We start from the raw sequence: 21,266 nt of genomic DNA, 5'->3' as shown, positions 1-21,266 counted from the left end.
GGAGGGACTGGTGCACTTCACAAAATAGATGGCATCATGAGGCAGGAAAATGATGTGGATATATTAAAGCAACATCTCAAGACATCAGTCAGGAAGTTAAAGCTTGGTTGCAAATGGGTCTTCCAAATGGACAATGACCCCAAGCATACTTCCAAAGTTGTGGCAAAATGGCTTAAGGACAACAAAGTCAAGGTATTGGAGTGGCCATCACAAAGCCCTGACCTCAATCCTATAGAAAATGTGTGGGCAGAACTAAAAAGGTGTGTGTGAGCAAGGAGGCTGACAAACCTGACTCAGTTACACCAGCTCTGTCAGGAGAAATGGGCCAAAATTCACCCAACTTGTTGGGGAAAGCTGGTGGAAGGCTATCTGAAATATTTGACCCAAGTTAAACAATTTAAAGGTAATTCTACCAAATACTAATTGAGTGTATGTAAACTTCTGACCCACTGGGAATGTGATGAAAGAAATAAAAGCTGAACTAAATCATTCTCTCTACTATTATTCTGACATTTCACATTCTTAAAATAAAGTGGTGATCCTAACTGACCTAAGACAAGGCATTTTTACTAGGATTAAATGTCAGGAATTATGAAAAACTGAGTTTAAATGTATTTGGCTAAGGTGTATGTAAACTTACGACTTCAACTGTATGTGTATATACATTCCGGACTCTGACATTGCTCATTCTGCTATTTTTTTATTTATGTGTATTGTTTTTTATTGTTAGGTTTTACTGCACTGTTTGAGCTAGATACATTTTGCTGCACCTGCAATAACATCTGCAAAATATGCATACGTGACAGTGGCGGTCAGTGCCGTTTAAGATGAGGGAGGACGATATATAATATATAACTTTTAAAATGTTTTACAATTGACATTTTTATGAAATTTACTGAGGAGGATGGTCCTCCCCTTCCTCCTCTGAGGAGCCTCCACTGGTACGTGACCAACAACATTTGATTTGATTTGCACGTGTTATGGCTTGGTGGAAATAGAGTGTCGGTAGTAGTTGTGGGAAATGTGACCCTTCTGTTAAATGGGACGGCGTTCCCCCATGGTGCTCATCAGAAACCTATTTGTCTCCCAAACGCCAGAACGGAAGCAGCTAGCATCTCTGTGTTTGGCCTGGCTCCTAGCCTTGGAGGGAAGGAGCCCTAAACAGAGACCCTGGGAGAAGAGAAATGAAAAGCCAGGGAGTGTACAGTACAGCATTATATGGAAACAGGATGGAGGGCTGTAGCTGGGTGGGTCGGTGTGTGAGTGTGTGTGTGTGTGTGTGTGTGAGTGTGTGCTTTAACGCGTATAAGTGTGGGTGTGTCTGTCATACCGCAGGGATACTGGCTCATTTCTGAGGCTAGCCTGCAGCATGATTGCTCAAATTGGCCCCGCGCCCCGAGGAGTTTCTGTCATTATGCTACACAAAGCATCAGAAGATAAAGGAACCCATGTTTGGAGCTGTATCCCGGCCTCCCTCAGCCTCCCTGTCCACAGGCTTTCATGTAGTGGGCTCCGCTGGGGTTTGATGTGTGAATTTCAGGCCGAGGTGGCCCCACATGCGGGGGAGGTTAGTGATGCTAGCTTGGTGGGGAAATATGAGATGGACACTTCAAAAGCAATTCCCTTCGCATTTCTCGGCACAGTGGAGAGGAATCCTGGCCATTCACAGGTCAGGGAATGAGCGCATGGGACTCATCTCTCATTCCTTTGTTTCCTCTTTATCGCTTCTCATTCTCTATCTATCTCTCTTTTACTATCTCTCTCAAATCACTGTTTCTTTTTTGGTTATGATAAGATATGGTATTGCTGTGGACTGTACGCTAAAGCAGTAAAGCAAACATGGTTGCTGTTTGTCATCCACTGTATCCAAGGAAAAGATCTCTCCCCTAAAGATAAGCCTGTCTGATGCAAATTAACTTTGAGCTGTTTTTCAACTTCCTGTGCAGATACAGATATTTTGAAGTACATGGTAATGTAGGGTTTGAGCCGTGTGTCTGTGCGCGTACAAGCGTGCGTCCATGTCTCCATATTACCCTGGTGTTTCTCTACGTGTTTTCACCTCTGCATCCTCTCCTCAGGTGTGTTGTTCCACTACCGTGCCCCCCACGACCGCTACGCCCTGTCCTTCCCCGACGCCCAGCGGGTGTGTCTGGAGAACTCGGCTGTCATCGCCACGCCTGCTCAGCTCCAGGCCACCTTTGCCGACGGGTATGACAACTGTGATGCCGGCTGGCTCTCTGACCAGAGTGTGAGGTAAGGTCAAAACGACCTGGCATGAGCCTTGACACAGCAAAATGCACCACAGCATGGCCACTATCCTTATAGGCAGGCAAGTGAGCAGATAGGGCTCTACCTGTGTCCAGAGTGGTCTTTTGGGTGGTGGTATAATTTCCCGCCCAAAAAATTATATAAATGGTTTGTCATAGTTTGGAACTGAGATTGTGTGTGCCCAGTATCCAAACATGGATTGAGAGATGCGGTCACTGGTCGAGTGTGTGTAGCTATCTACCTAGTGTAATGAAACAGACAGGAAGCAGGTCTCGAACCCTCGACCTTCTACCCCGAAGTCCAGCGCACTATCAACCGTGCCCCAAAAGCATGCTCAATATCCGCGCTTATAAACCCAGGGTCGTTATATTAGTTTAAACATCAAAAGAAATGCCACAACAGCATATATCACAGCATCCCGTATTATTGGCACATTCAACAGCTTTTAAGAAATATATTACCTTCAACCGTGTTATCTTGTGATCAAGCCATCAATGTTTTGTGATTATTGGTGTCTTAAAAATATTAGCTAACAGGTTAGCAATTGGCTTGTTTGACATTTCAGTGGAAATATTACTACTATCAGCTTTTTGATAAGGGGTTTAGCAAAAACAGTATGTTGCGTATTATCGGCATACGGTTCAAATTTATTGGCCACCTTACTATTTTGTTCAATTACAAGATATATCCGTATAATTACTTTAAAAAAAAGAGACCCCCAACCTCGTATCCGAAGTGCTTACTAGGGGAAAGGGGGATACCTAGTCAGTTGTACAACTGAATGCATTCAACTGAAATGTGTCTTCCGCATTTAACCCAACCCCTCTGAATCAGAGAGGTGCGGGGGGCTGCCATAATTGACATCCACGTCTTTGTCACGCAGGGAACAGTGGGTTAACTGCCTTGCTCAGGGGCAGAATGACAGATTTTTACCTTGTCATCTCGGGGATTCAATCCAACAACCTTTCAGTTACTGGCCCAACGCTCTAACCACAAGGCTAGATAGTTGACTAACATTAGTTGGCTAGCCTTCCGGTAAAAAAAAAAAACTTGCCTGAAATCCGTTAGCTATATTTCAGAGGTAAAAAGTTGGATATTAAATTATGTGTGGTCTGTTGCCCAGTAGAATTTAATCGGTGGTCAGCTAGCTACAAGGGTGTCTTTAATCGCAAAACTTAACGTTATTTTCCAGTCCATTTAAATGCTGAGCTCGAGAGGATTTAATCCTCTCTGCTAGAGAGTGTCCGATGTTGGGGGAAAATCTGCTAGGGTTGTATAAATGATTTACTTATGATACTTATCTGCTGCAACAATGTAAAGCAATATCTCTGACGAGAAAGTGTCAAGAGGTAATACATATTTATGAAGAGTGGCAAAGTATATGTCTACTTCAGACTAACGAAAAATTACAAGGCTTTAATAGGCAATTCGCTTTCATAAAATTTCTCTGTGGCCCAAATATGGAACCAAGGAATGAAATTACTTTCAGAAAGTAAGGTATGCAAAGTTTTTTGACCCCAGTGGTCCCCTCATGAACTTCTGAATCTCTCATATCAAAGGATGTAATTGCTTGTTTACATTTCAGAGGCTAGCTCTGTCATTCCTCATTACGCTCCGCCATTTTAGCCACAACTATCCCTCAACTTCCTTTCATGTTGATGTTTGTGTTTCAGCTTGTCGCCTCCCATTATGTCTGTTGATGACGGATAGTCAGTGTGTGTGTGCGTGCGCGCACGGGCACGCGCGTGTGTAGGACAGTTAAGGTCCGTGTGGATATTCTGACACATCTCTATCTCAAACGTCTTCCCAATAATTGCACTGAAGAAGCAGCTTGCATATTTCTCCTCCTCAGCTTTCCCTGAGAACTGCATCCTATCCTCTCCTCTCCGCCCCACCTGGGACACATATAATTGGTCCATCTCCAGAGCTACTTGGCTACACATCAATGAGGAGGCAAACGTGCAATTAATAATGTAAAAATAGAGACATCAGCTACTAGAATGGAAGGCTGAGATAGGAGATTTAGCTATAACATTGTCTGATGAAAACGGTTGCAAACCGAGCACATGTATGATTGTAGCTACTGAGTGTGTAATAATCCTTCCTTCCTTTCTTCCTTCCTGTTGTCCTCCATAAGCCCCTGTATGCCTGTATACATAATCTCTTAATCAGCATTTAGCCTGTACCCTCAATGCTGTTTGAATCAATGTACTTCAGAGTAATTGCACAGTCGGAGCCCGGATATAGATTGCTTTTCGCCCCCCAGCCGAGAGATTTCTGGAGAAATTCCTGATTTTCTTTGGCTCCCCTCCTTCCTCTACCCCTCCCTCTCTCCTCAGGTACCCTATCCAGTCTCCCAGGCCTGGTTGCTATGGCGACAGGGAGGACTCACCTGGAGTGCGCAACTACGGCAATCGGGCCCCTGACGAGCTGTTTGATGTCTACTGCTTTTCCAAGCAACTGCAAGGTAGGAGGGAGGCGTCAATTAGATTTTAGTCATGCAAGGCCCTGCAAATCCCCAAACGCCCCAGAAGCTACGGTGCTGGAACCGCCTGACTCATTTTGAGCTGTAGCTGGGTGGTGAGTTATACTGCCGTGGCCAGGATCAGAGGAAACTTCTACAGAAGGATTGAGTCCTATTCACAGCAGGTGCCTTTAAAATAGCACTTGGGAACCTGGGTAATGTGTTACCTTGCAGAGGCAAACCGTTCAGTTAATAGTGCTACTGTGATACTGCAGCAGGAAGTAGGTCATTTTCAGAGAGTGTCATTATTGACACCTTGCATATGACTGGGCTATCTAGCTGGACAGGATGGGTGTCCAGTGGTTCTGAGTATTCTATGATTCTTACTCTGTGTGAGTCATTGGTTTATTGACCTGTTCAATCTTGTCTATCATCACTTCTCATATTACATTCCACACCACTCTATTCATCTCATCATTTATTGTAATTATATCGCCCCTTCTTCTTCATATGGTACTCCCATCCTCCCCCGTTGCTCCTGTACCACTCCACCTCCCAAACCTCTCTCTTCCACCCACACCACCTCATTATACCTCCGTCTCTCCATCTCCACCCTCCTCTCCCAGGTGAGGTGTTCCACTTGTCTGTACCAGAGAAGCTAAGCCTGGCCACAGCCTCTACCCACTGCCACACTCTAAGTGCCCAGCTGGCCACGGCAGGGCAGCTCTACCTAGCTTGGCAGGCCGGCCTGGACCAGTGTGACCCAGGCTGGCTGGCTGACGGCAGCGTGCGCTACCCCATAAACCTTCCCCGGCGCAACTGTGGCGGGGATGATCCGGGGGTGCGTACTGTCTACCACAACCCCAACCGCACCGGTTTCCCAGTAACCACCACCCGCTTCGACGCCTACTGCTACCGAGGTAATGGCAGGGTCGCCATCACCATGGCAACCGTCCTGTTTAATTCCCGTTAATTAGTGCGTGTTGTTTGTCTCATGCATGAATTAATACAGAGGGGATTCAGTGACATTTTGGTCCCTTCTGGGATCTGAAATCTTCTACTGTAGCAACCAGCCAGTGTCTGGTATCAGCATCTGCAAGCTTTCAATACAGACTTAGAGACCCAGCAGAGTTCTGTACACTGGCTATAGCCTCAATGTCCTTGCAGTGTCATTCTAGAGTGTTTATAATGTTACTGGACCACTGGTGATTTGTCTAACTTAGTTTCAAGTTCACTTTGGAACGACTGTACACTCCTGTGTGCTGTGTGCTGTGTGCTTGGATTTGATTGTGTTTGTGCAGCGTGTGATCTGCATTACCTCCTCGGCGTGTCATGGAGGATGATTGACAGGGACTAAATTGATACAGACGTAATGAAGTCTTATCTTAGACTTTGCCCTAAAAGAAAGTAACCCAAGGAGAGAGGAAGAACATGTCTAAATGTATTATTTATACTTTATTACTGAAACAAAACCAAAAACAGAGGTCATCAACATATAAGAATGTGGACGATTCACAGCTTATTGCAAAGATTATTATTTAAAGCCCATGCCTTATTGCCAGGAAAGCAAATAAGAATGCTAATATATTTTTTTTATATAATTCCAGAACGTGAAGCAGGAGTCCAGGCAGCCCAGCCAGGGTTCCTCCAATACAGAGAGCCAGAGAACAACTCATCAGACACTGAGCCCCAGCGCTCTGACCCCTTCCCCCAACCCTCCACCTGGACTGGCATCGTGGACCTGGACAAGGAGGGAATCAGCTCCATCGCTAGTGGCAACGAGTCCTCTGAGATCTCAGAGGAGCACGTGGTAATCCACCTCCAGCCAGGGGAGGGTACCCAGCGCTGGGGAGAGGAGAACCAGGAGACCCAGGACCGATCCAAGACTGGAGCCCCTCAGGACGCCTCCTCCAGCCCTAAGACCAAGACCAGTACCCTGAGTCTGTCTGCCCTGGAGAGTCTGGAGACCCACGGAGGTTCTGCCCAGGAGGAGGTGGAGGGTGAGGGGGACGAGGAGGGGCGTTTCGGGTCGTCGGACTCCCCTCTTTCCTCCCAGACCTCTCCAACACTCCAGGTCCAGACTGCCAATAGCGTTCTCCATAGCTTCGTCAACAACCTGATGAAGCCCTTCAAGTATTGGACGGGCTCTGTGGAGACCGACACGGAGGCCCCTCCCCCAGCCACACCTGCCTCACTGCCCGAGGGGACAGGAGCTGTGGTAGACCAGGCACCCCCAGGGTCGGCTAAGGTCAACCCCACCGAAGTGAGGCCCAAGCTTGGCAGCAAAGGAAGCACTGACAATGGCATCATGGAGCATCGGAGCGGAGGCCCCTCGCTCAAGACATCCACCGGTGGGCTCACCAGCTCAGAGGAGGGTCTGACTGAGCAGGAGAAAGAGGTGGTCCCATTTGGCCCTGTGATCCTGTACACCCAGCCAGGGAGGAAGGATCCAAGCACATCCCTAACTAACCCTTCAGCCTCCTCCTCTAATGGTAAGAGCCACCTGCAATCCATCCATCAGAGAGGCTGTGTGGGTTGTCTGAGTACACGCTGTCTCTTTAAAATGTAGTTCATTACATTTTCACTCTAAAAGTAATTTTCTTTTTTCGTTCCTATTTCCGAGGCATATTGCCCGGCCTCAGTATTTTCTTCCAAATCAATGGCTTGTGTGAAATTGAAAATGCGCTGTTTACGAAGGTAGTACATTGAAAATATGGTTTCTATGAATGCCAGCTATGGTGAGGTTTGTTTCATACTGTTAGACACTGTCTCAGGACAATATTTATGGGAGAAACATTTAGCCACTCTGTGGAGGACAATGGAAGTAGAATAGGAAAATGATTCATCATTATGAAAAATAAAAAATGACATTCTGCATTTCAGATTGTTGCTCCTAGACACTGTCTCTGTGTCACAGATGTTAGAATTTCCAGAATATCAAAACATTACTCCCATTTCCTTCTTTGTTTTTCCCAGGGAGAAATGACATTGAATTTATATGCACATTGAGTGTATGTTAGCAATTGTTTAGAGCCATCCTTCACTAAGCCTGCTTCCAGCAGAGGTGAGAAACGCAGTGCAAAGAGGAAAATTAGAGCAGAGAGCGAATCAGGCCAAAGCAATAGCTGATGTGAATAGATAAAAATAAGGTCTATCTGGAATCAGGTCGCCATGCTGAGCTTGTGTGTGTATGTGTGTGTGTGGGTGTGTGTGTGCGCGCATGTGTCTCTCTGTGTACATGTCTACGTCCGTGTGTAGGTGTACGTGTGTGTGTGTTCATGTCTACTTCTGTGTCTGTTGGCTCAGTGACCAAAACCCCAGTTAATTCTCCATAGAGCTGAGCTAGGTGTGTGGGTCGTAAAGGTCACCATATTGGGATATTCCCCACTTGAGAGCCCTGCCGACTTCAAACCACAATCAATAGCTGTGATTCCTCTGCTGTGCAAAGGAGGGACAGACAGGCAACCAAGCAATGTTTTATCATACGGGCCTCCACTTACACAACACAGTCACCAGGGCTAAGAATAGAGAGAACGAGCTTGTCGTGCACAGCGGTGTTTAAGTTGGTTCAATAAAGGTAGGGCCCCTTCTATGGCCAGGACTCCTTGAAACCAAAAAGCCAACCCCAAGGTGTTAATGTTTTATGCTGGATGAAAATATAGCTTTAGTCTGCATACATTATTCACAGCCTCTTTCAATTAATACAGGGCTGGCTAGGTGCTCATTGCCGCACTCTTTGCCATCTACGTCTCCCCCATTTAGGACGGCCTTGGGTGAACGTAGGCGGTCATTATCAATGGCGATGATGAGCGGAGGGAAACCGTGAAGGACAAAAAGAAGAGAGGAGAAGAGGAGAAATCAGGAAGGGGCTTTTGAAGCGCTCTTTTTTTAGGAAGCTGTTTCAATTGATATATCCTCTTAAAGTGGCATCGCTCGCTTGATATTAACTACGTTATTGAGCGCTGTTACTTGCATCTCTGAAATCTTCATTATCGATGCTGTCATTTTTATTATTCTGACTGGCGGGAAGCTAGGGTGGAGAACTGTGAAGAAGCACGTCTCAGGAAAGACATTGCATGTGAATCTTGACACTTGAACCTCAATCCCTGTTTTCCCACATAGCCTTAGCAAAGCATCGTGGGAATAAATAATTTTGGTAAAACATCACACTCCAGATAGATGAGTGTGACATGATTCACACGCCACATAATAACTTTTCCCTGTCATCTTTACTAGACGCCATATCTTACTGCATGTGTGTGTTAGCGTATGTGGTAGTATTACGGATGTCACGCTGCTTGCTTCGCGAGTACAGCTTCCTCCTGATTCGACTCAAAAAGAGGTTGAACCCAGGACCTCTGCTTTGCTAGCTCACGTGAAAACCCTCCCAAAGCGTGTTACCAGTCATGCCATGTGAAAAGCTAACGCAAGTGGGGACTCTTCAGGCTGAGGAGTAGATTTCACACATCCCCATGTGCTACACTAGCGTGTGTGGGTGTGTGCTAGCGTGTGTGCTAGTGTGTGTGGGTGTGTGCTAGCATGTGTGCTAGTGTGTGTGGGTGTGTGCTAGCGTGTGTAGGTGGGTGTGTGCTAGCGTGTGTGGGTGTGTGCAAGCGTGTGTGCTAGCGTGTGTGCTAGTATGTGTGCTAGCGTGTGTGGGTGTTTGCTAACGTGTGTGCTAGCGTGTGTGGGTGTGTGCTAGCGTGTGTGGGTGTGTGCTAGCGTGTGTGCTAGTGTGTGTGCTAGCGTGTGTGGGTGTGTGCTAGCGTGTGTGCTAGCATGTGTGTATGTGAGGCCTTGTGTGAGTCTGTGTGTGTGTGAGTCCGCGCCCGTGTGTGTGTCTGTGTGTGTTAATTAGATGCCGTATCTTACAACAGTAGTGCTGAGACTGCATTAATACAACGTGTCCCGGAGAAGGCTTCGACCCTTCTCCCATTATGCTTTGTGACCTGAGGGTTTGACTCCGCTTGTTTACCCAAGAAAGAGACGGATAAACAGCTGATATACAGCACCGCTGTCACTGAAAACCCACAATGGAGCACATAATTGACTTGCCTCGATTTAGTCGTTTGTAGGCAATTTATCACAGTACGATGATGTTTGTTTTGTGTTGACTTATTGTAAGCCAAAACTCACAGCAAACGACAGCAGTGAAATATGACATTCATAATACGGGGCCTAGCATGAAATAATCATAACACATTCGGTGTATAATATGCTCTTTTTATTTAATATATCAGCCATTAGAATAGATCATCAGACTTGATTAATTCATTATCTCATTATCTCATCAGTATGTGAAGGCAAAGTGGTTAAGTAGCTATTATTCCAATAATTAATTAGATAATAACACAGTCTACATCTCTTATGTAAATGAATCCGCACTCATATAGTACATAGGAGAAGGCAACATGCAAACCTCTGAATAATTTAGTATTTTTTTAATATTTCATTTGTCAACATATTTGTGTATGTTTCTACCCACAGTAGGTTGTTGTATTATGTAGTATAACCAGAGCTCCTGCTGTGGTGCTTTGCACCTCAGAGAGCACGCTCTGCTGTTCTGTGTTGAGCTAGACTTAGAAGCTGGGTTTGAGGTACTCTATACTGTACAGTGCCTTCAGACAGTATTCATGCCCCTTCACTTACTCAACATTTTGTTGTGTTACAGCCTGAATTCAAAATGGATTAAATCTTTTTTTTTCTCACCCATCTACACACCCCATAATGACCAAGTGAAGACATGTTTTTATAAATCTTTGCAAATTTATTGAAAATTAAATACAGAAATATCTCATTTACATAAGTATTCACACCCCTTTGCTATGCCACTCCAAAATTGAGCTCAGGTGCATCCTATTTCCTTTGCTCATCCTTGAGATGTGCATGCCAGAGCAGAAACTATACCATGAAGTCCAAGGAACTGTCTGTAGATCTCCGAGATTGAATTGTAATGAGGCATATATGTGCGGAAGGGTATAAAACAATTTATAGTGTTGAAAGATTCCAAGAGCACAGTGGTCTCCATTGGGAAATGGATAGAATATGGAACCACTCAGACTCTGCCTAGAGCTGGCCGTCTGACCAAACTGAGCAACCATGCAAGAAGGACCTTGGTCAGGAGGTGACCACTCTGACAAACTCAGGGTTCCTTGGCTGATTCTCTATAGCACTTCACCAATCCGGGCTTTTCACGTGCCTTTTTTGCAAGCTCCAGGCGTGCTGTCATGTGCCTTTTTCTCAGGATTAGCTACCACCAGACAGAAGCCACTCAGGTTCAGCATCAACAATAGTTTTGGTAGTTTTGCTTGAAATGCTTATGTAAATTAAGTATTTAATTTTCAATAAATGTGCAAACAATTCTAAAAACATGTTTTCACTTTGTCATCATGGGGTATTGTGTGTAGATGGGTTTTTGAGTTTTGAATCCAGGCTGTAACACAACAAAATATAGAATAAGTGTCATAGTCCGTGTATGTAGGTGGCAGGGAAGTCAGGCGCAGGAGAAAACAGAGTGGTTAAAAAATTGAGTATTTATTTCCAAAACCAACGTAGAAAAATAATCCGGGTAAAACAATAACCCGTCGCACACCGATACAGAAACAACACGTACATAACAAACAAACAATCACCGACAGAGAAATGAGGGGAATCAGAGGGTTAAATACACAACATATAATTACTGGGATATGAAACAGGTGTGTAAAGAGACCAGACAAAACCAATGGAAAATGAAAAACTGATCAATGGTGGCTAGAAGGCCGGTGACGTCGATCGCCGAACACCACCCGAACAAGGAGGGGCATCAACTTCGGTAGAAGTCGTGACAATAAGTCAAGAGGTATGAATACTTTCTGAAGATACTGTAGCTGTCTAATAGGGATGTGCATCTTTACCTTTCAAGATGATTCGATACGTATCCAAATTACATGTGCACCGATACGATACAGGAACGTCACGTTTTAGTTAGAAACTATTTGGTGCGATTCGGATTCGGTTCTATGCACTAACATTTGTTTCATAAACACATACATTTTCCATTCTAAATTAAAATATGCTTCTGATGGAGCTGTGTGTGTGGTGTATGTGTGTAAAATATGTATGTCTATGGTGTATGTAGGCACCTGAGCTGAACCATAAGGGAGACTAGGCATCTACCGCCCCACTAGCAGATTAGGCGGGGCAATGTAGCCTGTTTTTTGTCCCCTCACTTTTGTTTTGAAATCACCATCACCCACTAATTAACATTTTTGCAGATTTAGTGTTTATCGTTTAGAAATTAGCCAATGTTCTCTTCTCCTCTCGCTTTGGCCAGTGCTCCTCGCAAAAGTGGTTGCTGTCCTCATTATGAAATTATCAACTTTACCCTGTATATATAAAAATGAACATATACACTGAAGTTTTTAAAGCAAAACTACCAAAACTATTGTTGATGCTGAACCTGAACAATCAAAACAATATCTATTGTGTACCCCGTTTAGCAGGTATAGCCAGATGAGAGATGTCTCTGATAGCTTACTTTTATTCTGGGAAAACACAAATGTTAACAGAGAATAGATAATAATAACCTAGCAAATTACATAGGATGTCACTCAATTAATAAAGCCTAATATCACATAAAGCCATTTTAGCATTTGATTGCTAAAGGTGCAGTGCAGTTGTGCAAGATCAGGAACAGGCCGCCTACCTCGCGTTGGTAAGCGTGCGAAACTGGGCACAGTTTGACTAGGCTACTGTTATTGCCTGGGGTTGTTCGGCATGCTAAATGACTTGTAGATCAATGACTGTCAACACAGTTACCTGCAGTTCAACACTGAAGGGGAGGACGCATCAGTTGTCACAAAAGATGAGAGGTATTTTTGGAAGGTAGAAAGAATTGAATATGTAACCGACGATTTGTAACGTTTGAATCTATTTTGTGACTGATGCGTGCTACATTTGGATCGGTTTGGGATCCGCGGACCAATGCACCGGGGACCAATGCATATCTGTGAATCTTTACATCCCTACTGTCTTATACAGTAATACCCTGAAGAGATGCACTACTGAAAAGCAAGCCACACAGTTCGTCTGAATAATTCATAGTGTAGATACAGTATGGTGTAGTATATTAACTAGAAGGAGCAAAGCGGTGTGCTTAATCTCAATAAGCAATGGTGTAGATCAGGGTTGGGGTCAATTCCATTTAAATTCCAGTCATTTCAGAAATTAAACCAAATTCCAATTCCATTTGAAATGTTTTCTCATTGAAAATCATTGAAGATAATTGGAATTGGAATTTCAGTGCACTTGCTGGATTGTCTGGAATTTAAATGGAATTGACCCCAACCCTGGCGTATATATTGTATAGTATAGGAAGTCAATAAAGGATAGTGTTTTTTACACGTTTTTACTGTTTTATACAGGGATTGACTGTAGCTTGGTTTGGGGTCTAGGAGAGTTTCTATGGAATGAGAAAAGAGACAGAGTATGAAGTGTGAAATTGCCTTGGCCAGATTCTCTTAATTTGTGTGCTGGGCCTGATACGCAATGTGGGTCTGCTACTGCGCTTTGTGCTGGAATACAAACAGCTGCACCATTATTTGTACTACGATGGAATAAATGAGAATAAATATTTTCACAGATTTAGCAGGAATTATAGTCAATTGTTGCCGTGAATGAGCGTTTGCCTCCAGCATACAAATTAATAACCATCCTTCCTGGGGAGCTACACAACAACCAATTACCATTTAATATCTTACACTTTATTTCTGTTTGCATATGGAAAACCCTGTACACTATGTCACACATCTGGGTATAAAGATATAAGAATGGATAAATAATATAAAAAGGATAATACATAATGAAACTCGATTTTAATTATTTAAATATAATGACTGCTGCACTGGAGGCAGCGTGGCAGCCGTGTTTTATGATTGCTTATTCAATGTGCATTTAATGAATATAATACAACCGATTTCCCTCCCACTCTAAGCTAATGAATGCGTGTTGTCCTCCTGCAGGATTCACAGAACTGGGGCCCGGTGGTAGTAGCAAGACTGTGGAGGCTTTGAATGTATCAGGAGGCCCCCACCATGGCACCAGGTATGAGCTGGCTTCATCCCCAGGGGCCCCGGCACCAGCCACAGGCAGCCAGCTGAGATGGGCCCTCAAGGCCATGAAGGGTTCTAAGCTTGTGCCGGAGGGACACATGGCCTACGTGGGGAAGGATTCCACCTGGGAGCCAATGGAGGCCAAAGCAGGGCCCCTGGAGGTCATGACCCTGCCAACCAACCCAGAGAACTACTCTGGCGAGGGGAGGGACCAGGATGAGGACCACAGCATCCCTCGAGACGTCCTGGAAAGAGAGGAGGGGGATAAAGAAACAGAGACGGAGGGAAGCGGGAGAGGAGTGAACGATTTATCAAGAGGCTTTGGATCTAACGGTAACACCAATCCAGCCAGCGGTGCCAGCAGCAGCACAAAGCCTCCGGTGTCTGGACTGAAACCCACCCAGACCCAAACCCAGAGCCAAACAGTAGCAGAACACACCACTATCTCCCAGTGGCAGCTGGTGGACCAGCCCACCACCTCACCTGCAGCTGCTGCTGCTTCTGCTGCAAGCTCCAGCCAGGGCCCGGGGGGAACCGTTGAGGAGGCCAGGGGAGAGATTGTCTATGTCCGACGCCCCACTGAGAAACTGCTTCCAGCCACCTCCAGTAAGAAAGGTGGCTTCTCCCCTGTGGTCAGGAAGCAGAACCTGAACACAACCAGAGTGACTGAGAGACAACGCAGCCCAGATGAGACCACCACACCTGGGGTTACCTCCAGAGCTGCAGCCCCTATGGAGCCCCTGACCACCATCAAAACCTCCACAGCAGACACCCAGAGAACAGATTCCACCAGGGAGCCTCCTATCTCCATCGTATGGGTTCCGGTGGAGAGAGAGAAGACAATCAGTACCACACCTCTGACCAGAGATGGACCACAAACGGCCACAGCTTCCACTCAGTTGACCACGCCAGTGTCCATTCTGAAGAGCAGCGATCGTGAGGCCGAGTCCAGGTTGGCCGTTTCAGAGTCGTTCGTGGTGGGAAAAGGGTGGAAGCCTTTGGGAGGGAGGAACCCCAAATCTAAGGAGGACAAAACCCCTGTGACCACAGAGAAGACAGAGAAGAACCCCTTTGGTGTCTTTGTGCCCACCTGGGGCTATGACCTCAACCCTTCAGGTAGGTTCTCTATATTACCATCAACATTATCAGCCTTTATGTAATCATGCTGTATAATTATAAAATCTATTCCTCATCATAATATGCGCTAATCCGTAGGAGGGGATCTGACGCCCCACAATCGATTTCATGATGTTGCCGATGCTCTTTCTCTCTCTCTCTCTGTCTCTCTGTCTCTGTGTCTCTGTGTCTCTGTCTCTCTATCTATGTATGTATGTTGGGCATCAGAGAGTGCTGCTGTAAACAAAAAGGGGCTGTGAACTGGTTGAATGGAAACAGCCTTAGTGTAGTAATTACAGGGTCAGGGTTAGTGCAATTAGGCAGGCTGTGAGAGGCTGAGCTCTTAGGCCCCGGCAAATCAATGTTGACGGAAGCTAGAAGATGCGAGCTGTAATTGACTCTTCCCCCCCGTCTCTCGCCGAGCAAGGCCCTTGTCCATGTTCAGAAGGATACAGCATGTATAGACTTGTAAACATTGAGTCACCCTGATGGGAATGGGGTTTAATTTTTTAGTCCGCAATGAAGGCAGGAAGGGAAGGTAACATCCTTGGTTGAAGAGTTTTTTATTTTTTATCTTGGCCTCGTATGAAATCCACACAGTAGGGCTGACTTCCTGCTTAGAAAGTTCTGGTGAAATATTTAAATACCTATTTCAGTGCAAAGTTCATATCCGTGGAAGGAACTTTGATGTCCTATGTAGAATAAATGACTATGAATGAATAATGCAGCATAGCACATCTGGTAGCTGCATATCTTGGAATGCATGCCTCAAATGTCCTTTATGACTGTACGACTTTGTTTCCTACATCCAACCACATCCAGCTGGATTGAGTGAGTGAGCAGGTAAAGAAAAGGGTAGATCAGGGCCCAGGGTGAGGGGAGAGAGAGGGATGAGAGGAGGAGGAGGAGGAGGAGGAGGAGGAGGAGGAGGGGCAGTTTTTGTCCTCTCTTACTGCTGCAGGTGGAAGTTCATAAGCCCCTTTAATCAATGATCAGCTACTGCAGTAACACTGTCCCCCGAGCCCCACAACACAGCCCAGATCTGTCCTGGAAAAATAGCCTCAGTCTCTCTCTCTCTTCCTATTGCTACCTCTCTCAATTTCAATTTCAATGTAAGGGCTTTCTTGGCATAGGAAACATATGTTTGCATTGCCAAAGCAAGTGAAATAGATAATAAACAAAGAGAAAATGTACAGTAAACACTCTCTCTCTCTCTCTCTCTCTCTCTCTCTCTCTCTCTCTCTCTCTTCTCTCTCTCTCTTGCTCTTGCTCTCTCCTTTTTGTTGTCTCTCTCTGCCTTCTCTCGCCACTCTCCTTTTTGTGGTCTCTCACCCACCCCCTTCACTCTCTCCCTCTTTCTCTCTCTATCTATCTTATCATGATATCAGTATAGGGTATTGTTGTAATGTGCTGGTCTCAGCCCCCCCCCTTTAACAGAGGGTTGTCTTTAATGGAAGCTTCTCTAATGTAAAACATGTAAAGTGTGGTATTCCGTAAGGGAGCTGTCTTGGCCCTTTACTGTCTTCTATTTTTACGAATGATCTACCTATAGCCTTAAAGCCTGTGTGTGTAGGTATGCTGATAATTCAACATTATACATGTCACCAACCACAGCTAGTGAAATCCCTAAACAAAGGGTTGCAGTCAGTTTTAGAATGGGTGGCTAGTAATAAACTAGTGCTGAACATAATATAATGTAATTTTAGACATTATCTCAAACTAAAAGCATTGTATTTGGTACTTGTACAACTCATTCCCTAAGATCTAGACCTCAGCTGAATCTAGTGAATGAATGATGTGGCTGTTGAGCAAGTTGAGGAGACTAAACTTCTTGGTGTCACCTTATACTGTGAATTGTCATGGTCAAGGCATATTCATTCAATTGTTGTAAAGCTAAAGAGAGGTCTGTCTGTGATAAACACCACCATCAACCAAACAAGTCCTGCATGCTCTAGTTTGATCTAATCTTGACTATTTCCTGGTGATATGGTCAAGTGCTGCTGCAAAGAAGGACATATAAAAGCTGCATCTTGCCCAGAACACAGCAGCACATATTGTCCTTCAATGTACACAGAGGGCTAATGTCAACAGTATGCATGTTTTTTTTGCTAGGTAAGTCAGTTAACAACAAATTCTTATTTACAATGGCGGCCTAGGAACAGCGGGTTAATTGCCTTTGTTCAGAACATATTTTTATCTTGTTGGCTCAGGGATTTGATCTAGCAACCTTTTGGTTACTGGCCCAATGCTCTAACCACTAGGCTACCTGCCACCCCACATGTCAGTCTCTCTTGGCTCAAAGTAGAGGAGAGATTGACTGCATCAATTCTTGTTTTTTTGAGAAATATTAATGTGTTGAAAATTCTAAATTGTCTATATAATCATCTTGCATACAGCTCTGACAGACCTACTTACCCCACCGGACATGTCACCAGGGGTCTCTTCACAGTCCTCAAATCCAGAACGAATTTAAGGCAACACACAGTATTATATAGAGCAATGATGACATGGAACTCCATTCTATCTCAAATGACTCAAGCAAACAGCAAAATTTGCTTTAAATTTTTTTTTATAAAACATCTCACAGCCTCTCCCCTACCTGACCAAATTAACTCATTGACATATGTGTATGTACTAATGTATGTGTGTAACTGTCCGTAGAGCCTTTTTTTTGGTTCTATTGTTCTTATTTTAAATGTGTGTTGTTCAGGCCTTGAGCTGTTCTTGTCGATTGATGTTCTGTATTATGTCATGTTTTGTGTGCTTCAACAACAGCTATTGGGGATCCGAATTGTATTGTATTTTATTTTTATTTTTAGACTTATTTTACCAGGTAAATTGACTCATTTAAAGCAACAACCTGGGGAATAGTTACAGGGCAGAGGAGGGGGATGAATGAGCCAATTGTAAGCTGGGGATGATTAGATGACCATGATAGTATGAGATCCAGATTGAGAATTTAGCCAGGACACCAGGGTTAATATCTCTACTCTTACAATACGTGCCATGGGATCTTTTAGTGACCACAGAGAGTCAGGACACCCATTTAACGTCCCACCCTAAAGACTGCACCCTACACAGAGCAATGTCAGGGCATTGGGATATTTTTTTAGACCAGAGGAAAGGGTGCATACTACTGCCTCCTACTGGCCCTCCAACACCACTTCCTCTAATAAAATACTAATACTAACTATCCATGTATAACATGGGGATAAGACCAGCAAGGCTCTATTTCAACCAATGCTCCACTTCCCTACCTCACATGCCCTCCAGCTAAACACATACAGATACAGATGGACCCACATACACCAGGCTCCCGATGGGATAAATATGCATAATCACACATGTGTAATCACACATGTGTAGTCCATGAGCGCCAGACACACACATGGACACATACGTGCATGCATGCATGCACACACGCACACACACACACACACACACACACGCACACACACACACACACACACACACACATACACACACACAGACACTGAAATCAGGACAGGTGAATACTCCAGAGAAGGCGTTTTTTTGCGCCATGTAGGCCTAATGTAAACATGCATACATTTAATTGAAAACCCTTTCATTCTCTAAGTCTAAGATGTTGGGTGGATTTGATTTTGAATTGTAGAACCCTTTTAGATATTAAACAAATATATCTATATATATATTTGGTAAAATATTGAATTTGGCCTTTAGTACCAAATCCCATAGTGTCACGCCCTGACCATAGAGAGCCTTTTCTCTCTATGTTGGTTAGGTCGGGGTGTGACTTGGGTGGGTAATCTAGGTTGTTCTATTTCTATGTTGGCCTGGTATGGTTCCCAATCAGAGGCAGCTGTTTATCGTTGTTTCTGATTGGGGACCATATTTAGGCAGCCATTTCCCCACTGTGTTTTGTGGGATCTTGTTTTGTTTTTGTGTAGTTGCCTGTGAGCACTCCAGAACGTCACGTTTCGTTTGTTCTTGTTTTTTGTGCGTTTCACTTTATAATAAAGATGTGGAACGTTACGTACGCTGCGCCTTGGTCCGTCTCTCCACACAATCGTGACACATAGAAGCAAATTGAATAACACATTCATAAATGGCAAAAAAGAGAGTAAAAAAAATAATAAGGAATATGGTTTTGAATTGTCTATCCTATACCATTCTGACACTACAGCTGTTTTCGTGAGAAGACCGATTTTTCGTGATGTGTCATGGTCTGACAAACATCGCTGTAACTCGGCCACCTTCCACCGCAGATATCTTTAGCTTAAACTGACATATTTTGATGGCAATTTTTTTATTATGTTACTTATATTGATGCACCGGTGCGTCAATAGACTCTAACATGCTGACCACACCGCTCACGTTGCATACGTGAGGGTTGCAAAATAAATGTACATGTTTTTCAATGATTGCACCCACACTGCTTGCGCGCGTCAACGAGCGTCTGCTTTGCCAGGCGCTAAAATAGAACTTGGTTCTATTTGTGATGCGTGACGCGCTGCAAGTCCCGCCTCTCCCATCTCCTCATTGTTTTTTAGGAGCATATACCCACGTGCCATCTCTTCATTGGTTTTTAGGAGCATACACCTACGTAGGTGATTGAAAGATGAACTGAGATCCACACTACAGTCTAGTCGGGAGTGGTAATGCACCTTATAGTTGGTTGCCAACCGCCATATAAAGTCCAAAGAAGAAGAAGAAACCAGAAGGAGGAGAGGTTACTAGAAAACAAACGTTTACCCTTTTATCTGTGGATTAATTGTCGGAGTAGAGGACCTTGTTCATTTCAGGTAAAATAACAACCCAATGTTTATATCCAAGGACAAATTAGCTAGCAACAGCAAGCTAGCTAGCTAAATTGCCATGAATGTTTAATGCTTTTTGACCTGTCCCAAAATTAATATAGTTGGTTCAGAGTTTGTTTTGATATGTCAACCTGATCGTGTCTGATCGTGTCTGGTGTGTCCTGATCGTGTCTGGTATTGGGGGACAAAATCAACATGCACGCGATGGTGCACACGCGATGGCGCACATGCGCAAGTGGTCAAGTCAGCATGTAAGGGGTTAATTACTCTTCCTCGTTTGCATAATGTAAAATCTAAAGCAAATTTACTCAGTGACATTATAACAGAGTATCTGGAAATTGAGGTGGAACTATATTGTTTTATATTTAAGTATACTGAAAATGGCTTGTAAAAGTCCTTCGCCATATATCCACCTCCTTGTTTACGATCTGCTTCATACTTCACAAGGTAACCCTGCAGAAAATTTACACAGAGACTCCCAACTTGGCATTCATGTGCAGAGAGTTATAGAGCAGAAGGAGAAGGAGGTTTACAGTGTGCAGCCTGTCTTTCGGACCCTTAAATTACCAACACCAATCTGAGACTGTCCGAGAGGTGGCAAACAGGAAATAGGAATTATGGCCTCCTTGGCTAAAGCTTTGCCAAGGCTCTTAGATGAATCAGACCCACCACACATTAATAACCAAGAAGCCCTGAATTGGAGTGTTAAATTTGGGTTGGAGAAAACAGCTTGGCATACTGTATGGCCCCTGATTGCGGATAGTGTCGATATGGATGCTCAGTTTGTCTCCAGCCTTCGTACGAGACCTTGATACTGTGGTGTCTGTCTGGCTCTGTGAAAGGCTGTGCTGTACCCATAGACCTAAGAATATTGATTTTATTTGTCCTGTTTCTGTCAGAGTGCCTCTTCCAGTTCCTTCAGGTTTATGTACACTGCATGACCTCTCGTCGAACATCTCATACCAAAATCCTGGGTATTAATATGGAGTTGGTCCGCCATAACAGCCTCCACTCTTCTGGGAAGGTTATCCACTAGATGTTGGACATTTCTGCAGGGACTTTCTTCCATTCAGCCACAAGAGCATTAGTGAGGTAGGGCACTGATGCTGGGCGATTACGCCTGGTTTGCAGTCAGCGTTCCAATTCATCCCAAAGGTGTTCGATGGGGTTGAGGTCAGGGCTCTATGCAGGCCAGTCAAGTTCTTCCACACAGATCTCGACAAACCATTTCTGTATGGAACTCGCTTTGTGTATGGGGGCATTGTCATGCTGAAACAGTGATTGCTGTTTAGCAGTCTGATGGCCTTGAGATAGAAGCTGTTTTGCCACAAAGAAAGCACAGAATCGTCTAGAATGTCATTGTATACTGTAGTGTTAAGACTTCCCTTCACTGGAACTAAGGGGCCTAGCCCGACCCATTAAAAGCAGCCCCAGACCATTAGTTCTCCTCCACCAAACTTTAAAGTTGGCACTAAATGGGGTTGATGGGATTTAGCCCTGACCTCAACCCCATCCCGGCTGTATCAC

The 21,266-nt window shown here is 44.5% G+C and overlaps 1 protein-coding gene across 1 annotated transcript in view; it reads left to right on the top strand.

Moving 5' to 3' along the window:
• The window catches only part of LOC106613725 (neurocan core protein), a 194,445-nt gene that overhangs the window by 60,833 nt on the left and 112,346 nt on the right, over positions 1 to 21,266 (top strand). Inside the window, exons 5-9 of the mRNA XM_014216278.2 lie at positions 2,079 to 2,253; positions 4,608 to 4,735; positions 5,359 to 5,652; positions 6,340 to 7,224; positions 13,735 to 14,940. Of these exons, the coding sequence (XP_014071753.2) occupies positions 2,079 to 2,253; positions 4,608 to 4,735; positions 5,359 to 5,652; positions 6,340 to 7,224; positions 13,735 to 14,940 (2,688 nt within the window). The remainder of the gene's footprint in view (positions 1 to 2,078; positions 2,254 to 4,607; positions 4,736 to 5,358; positions 5,653 to 6,339; positions 7,225 to 13,734; positions 14,941 to 21,266) is intronic.

This window comes from Salmo salar, chromosome ssa10, assembly GCF_905237065.1.
Source record: "Salmo salar chromosome ssa10, Ssal_v3.1, whole genome shotgun sequence".
NCBI classification, from domain to species: domain Eukaryota; kingdom Metazoa; phylum Chordata; class Actinopteri; order Salmoniformes; family Salmonidae; genus Salmo; species Salmo salar.
The sequence above is the reverse complement of the archived record's forward strand: the minus strand, read 5'-3'. Positions and strand labels throughout refer to the sequence as shown.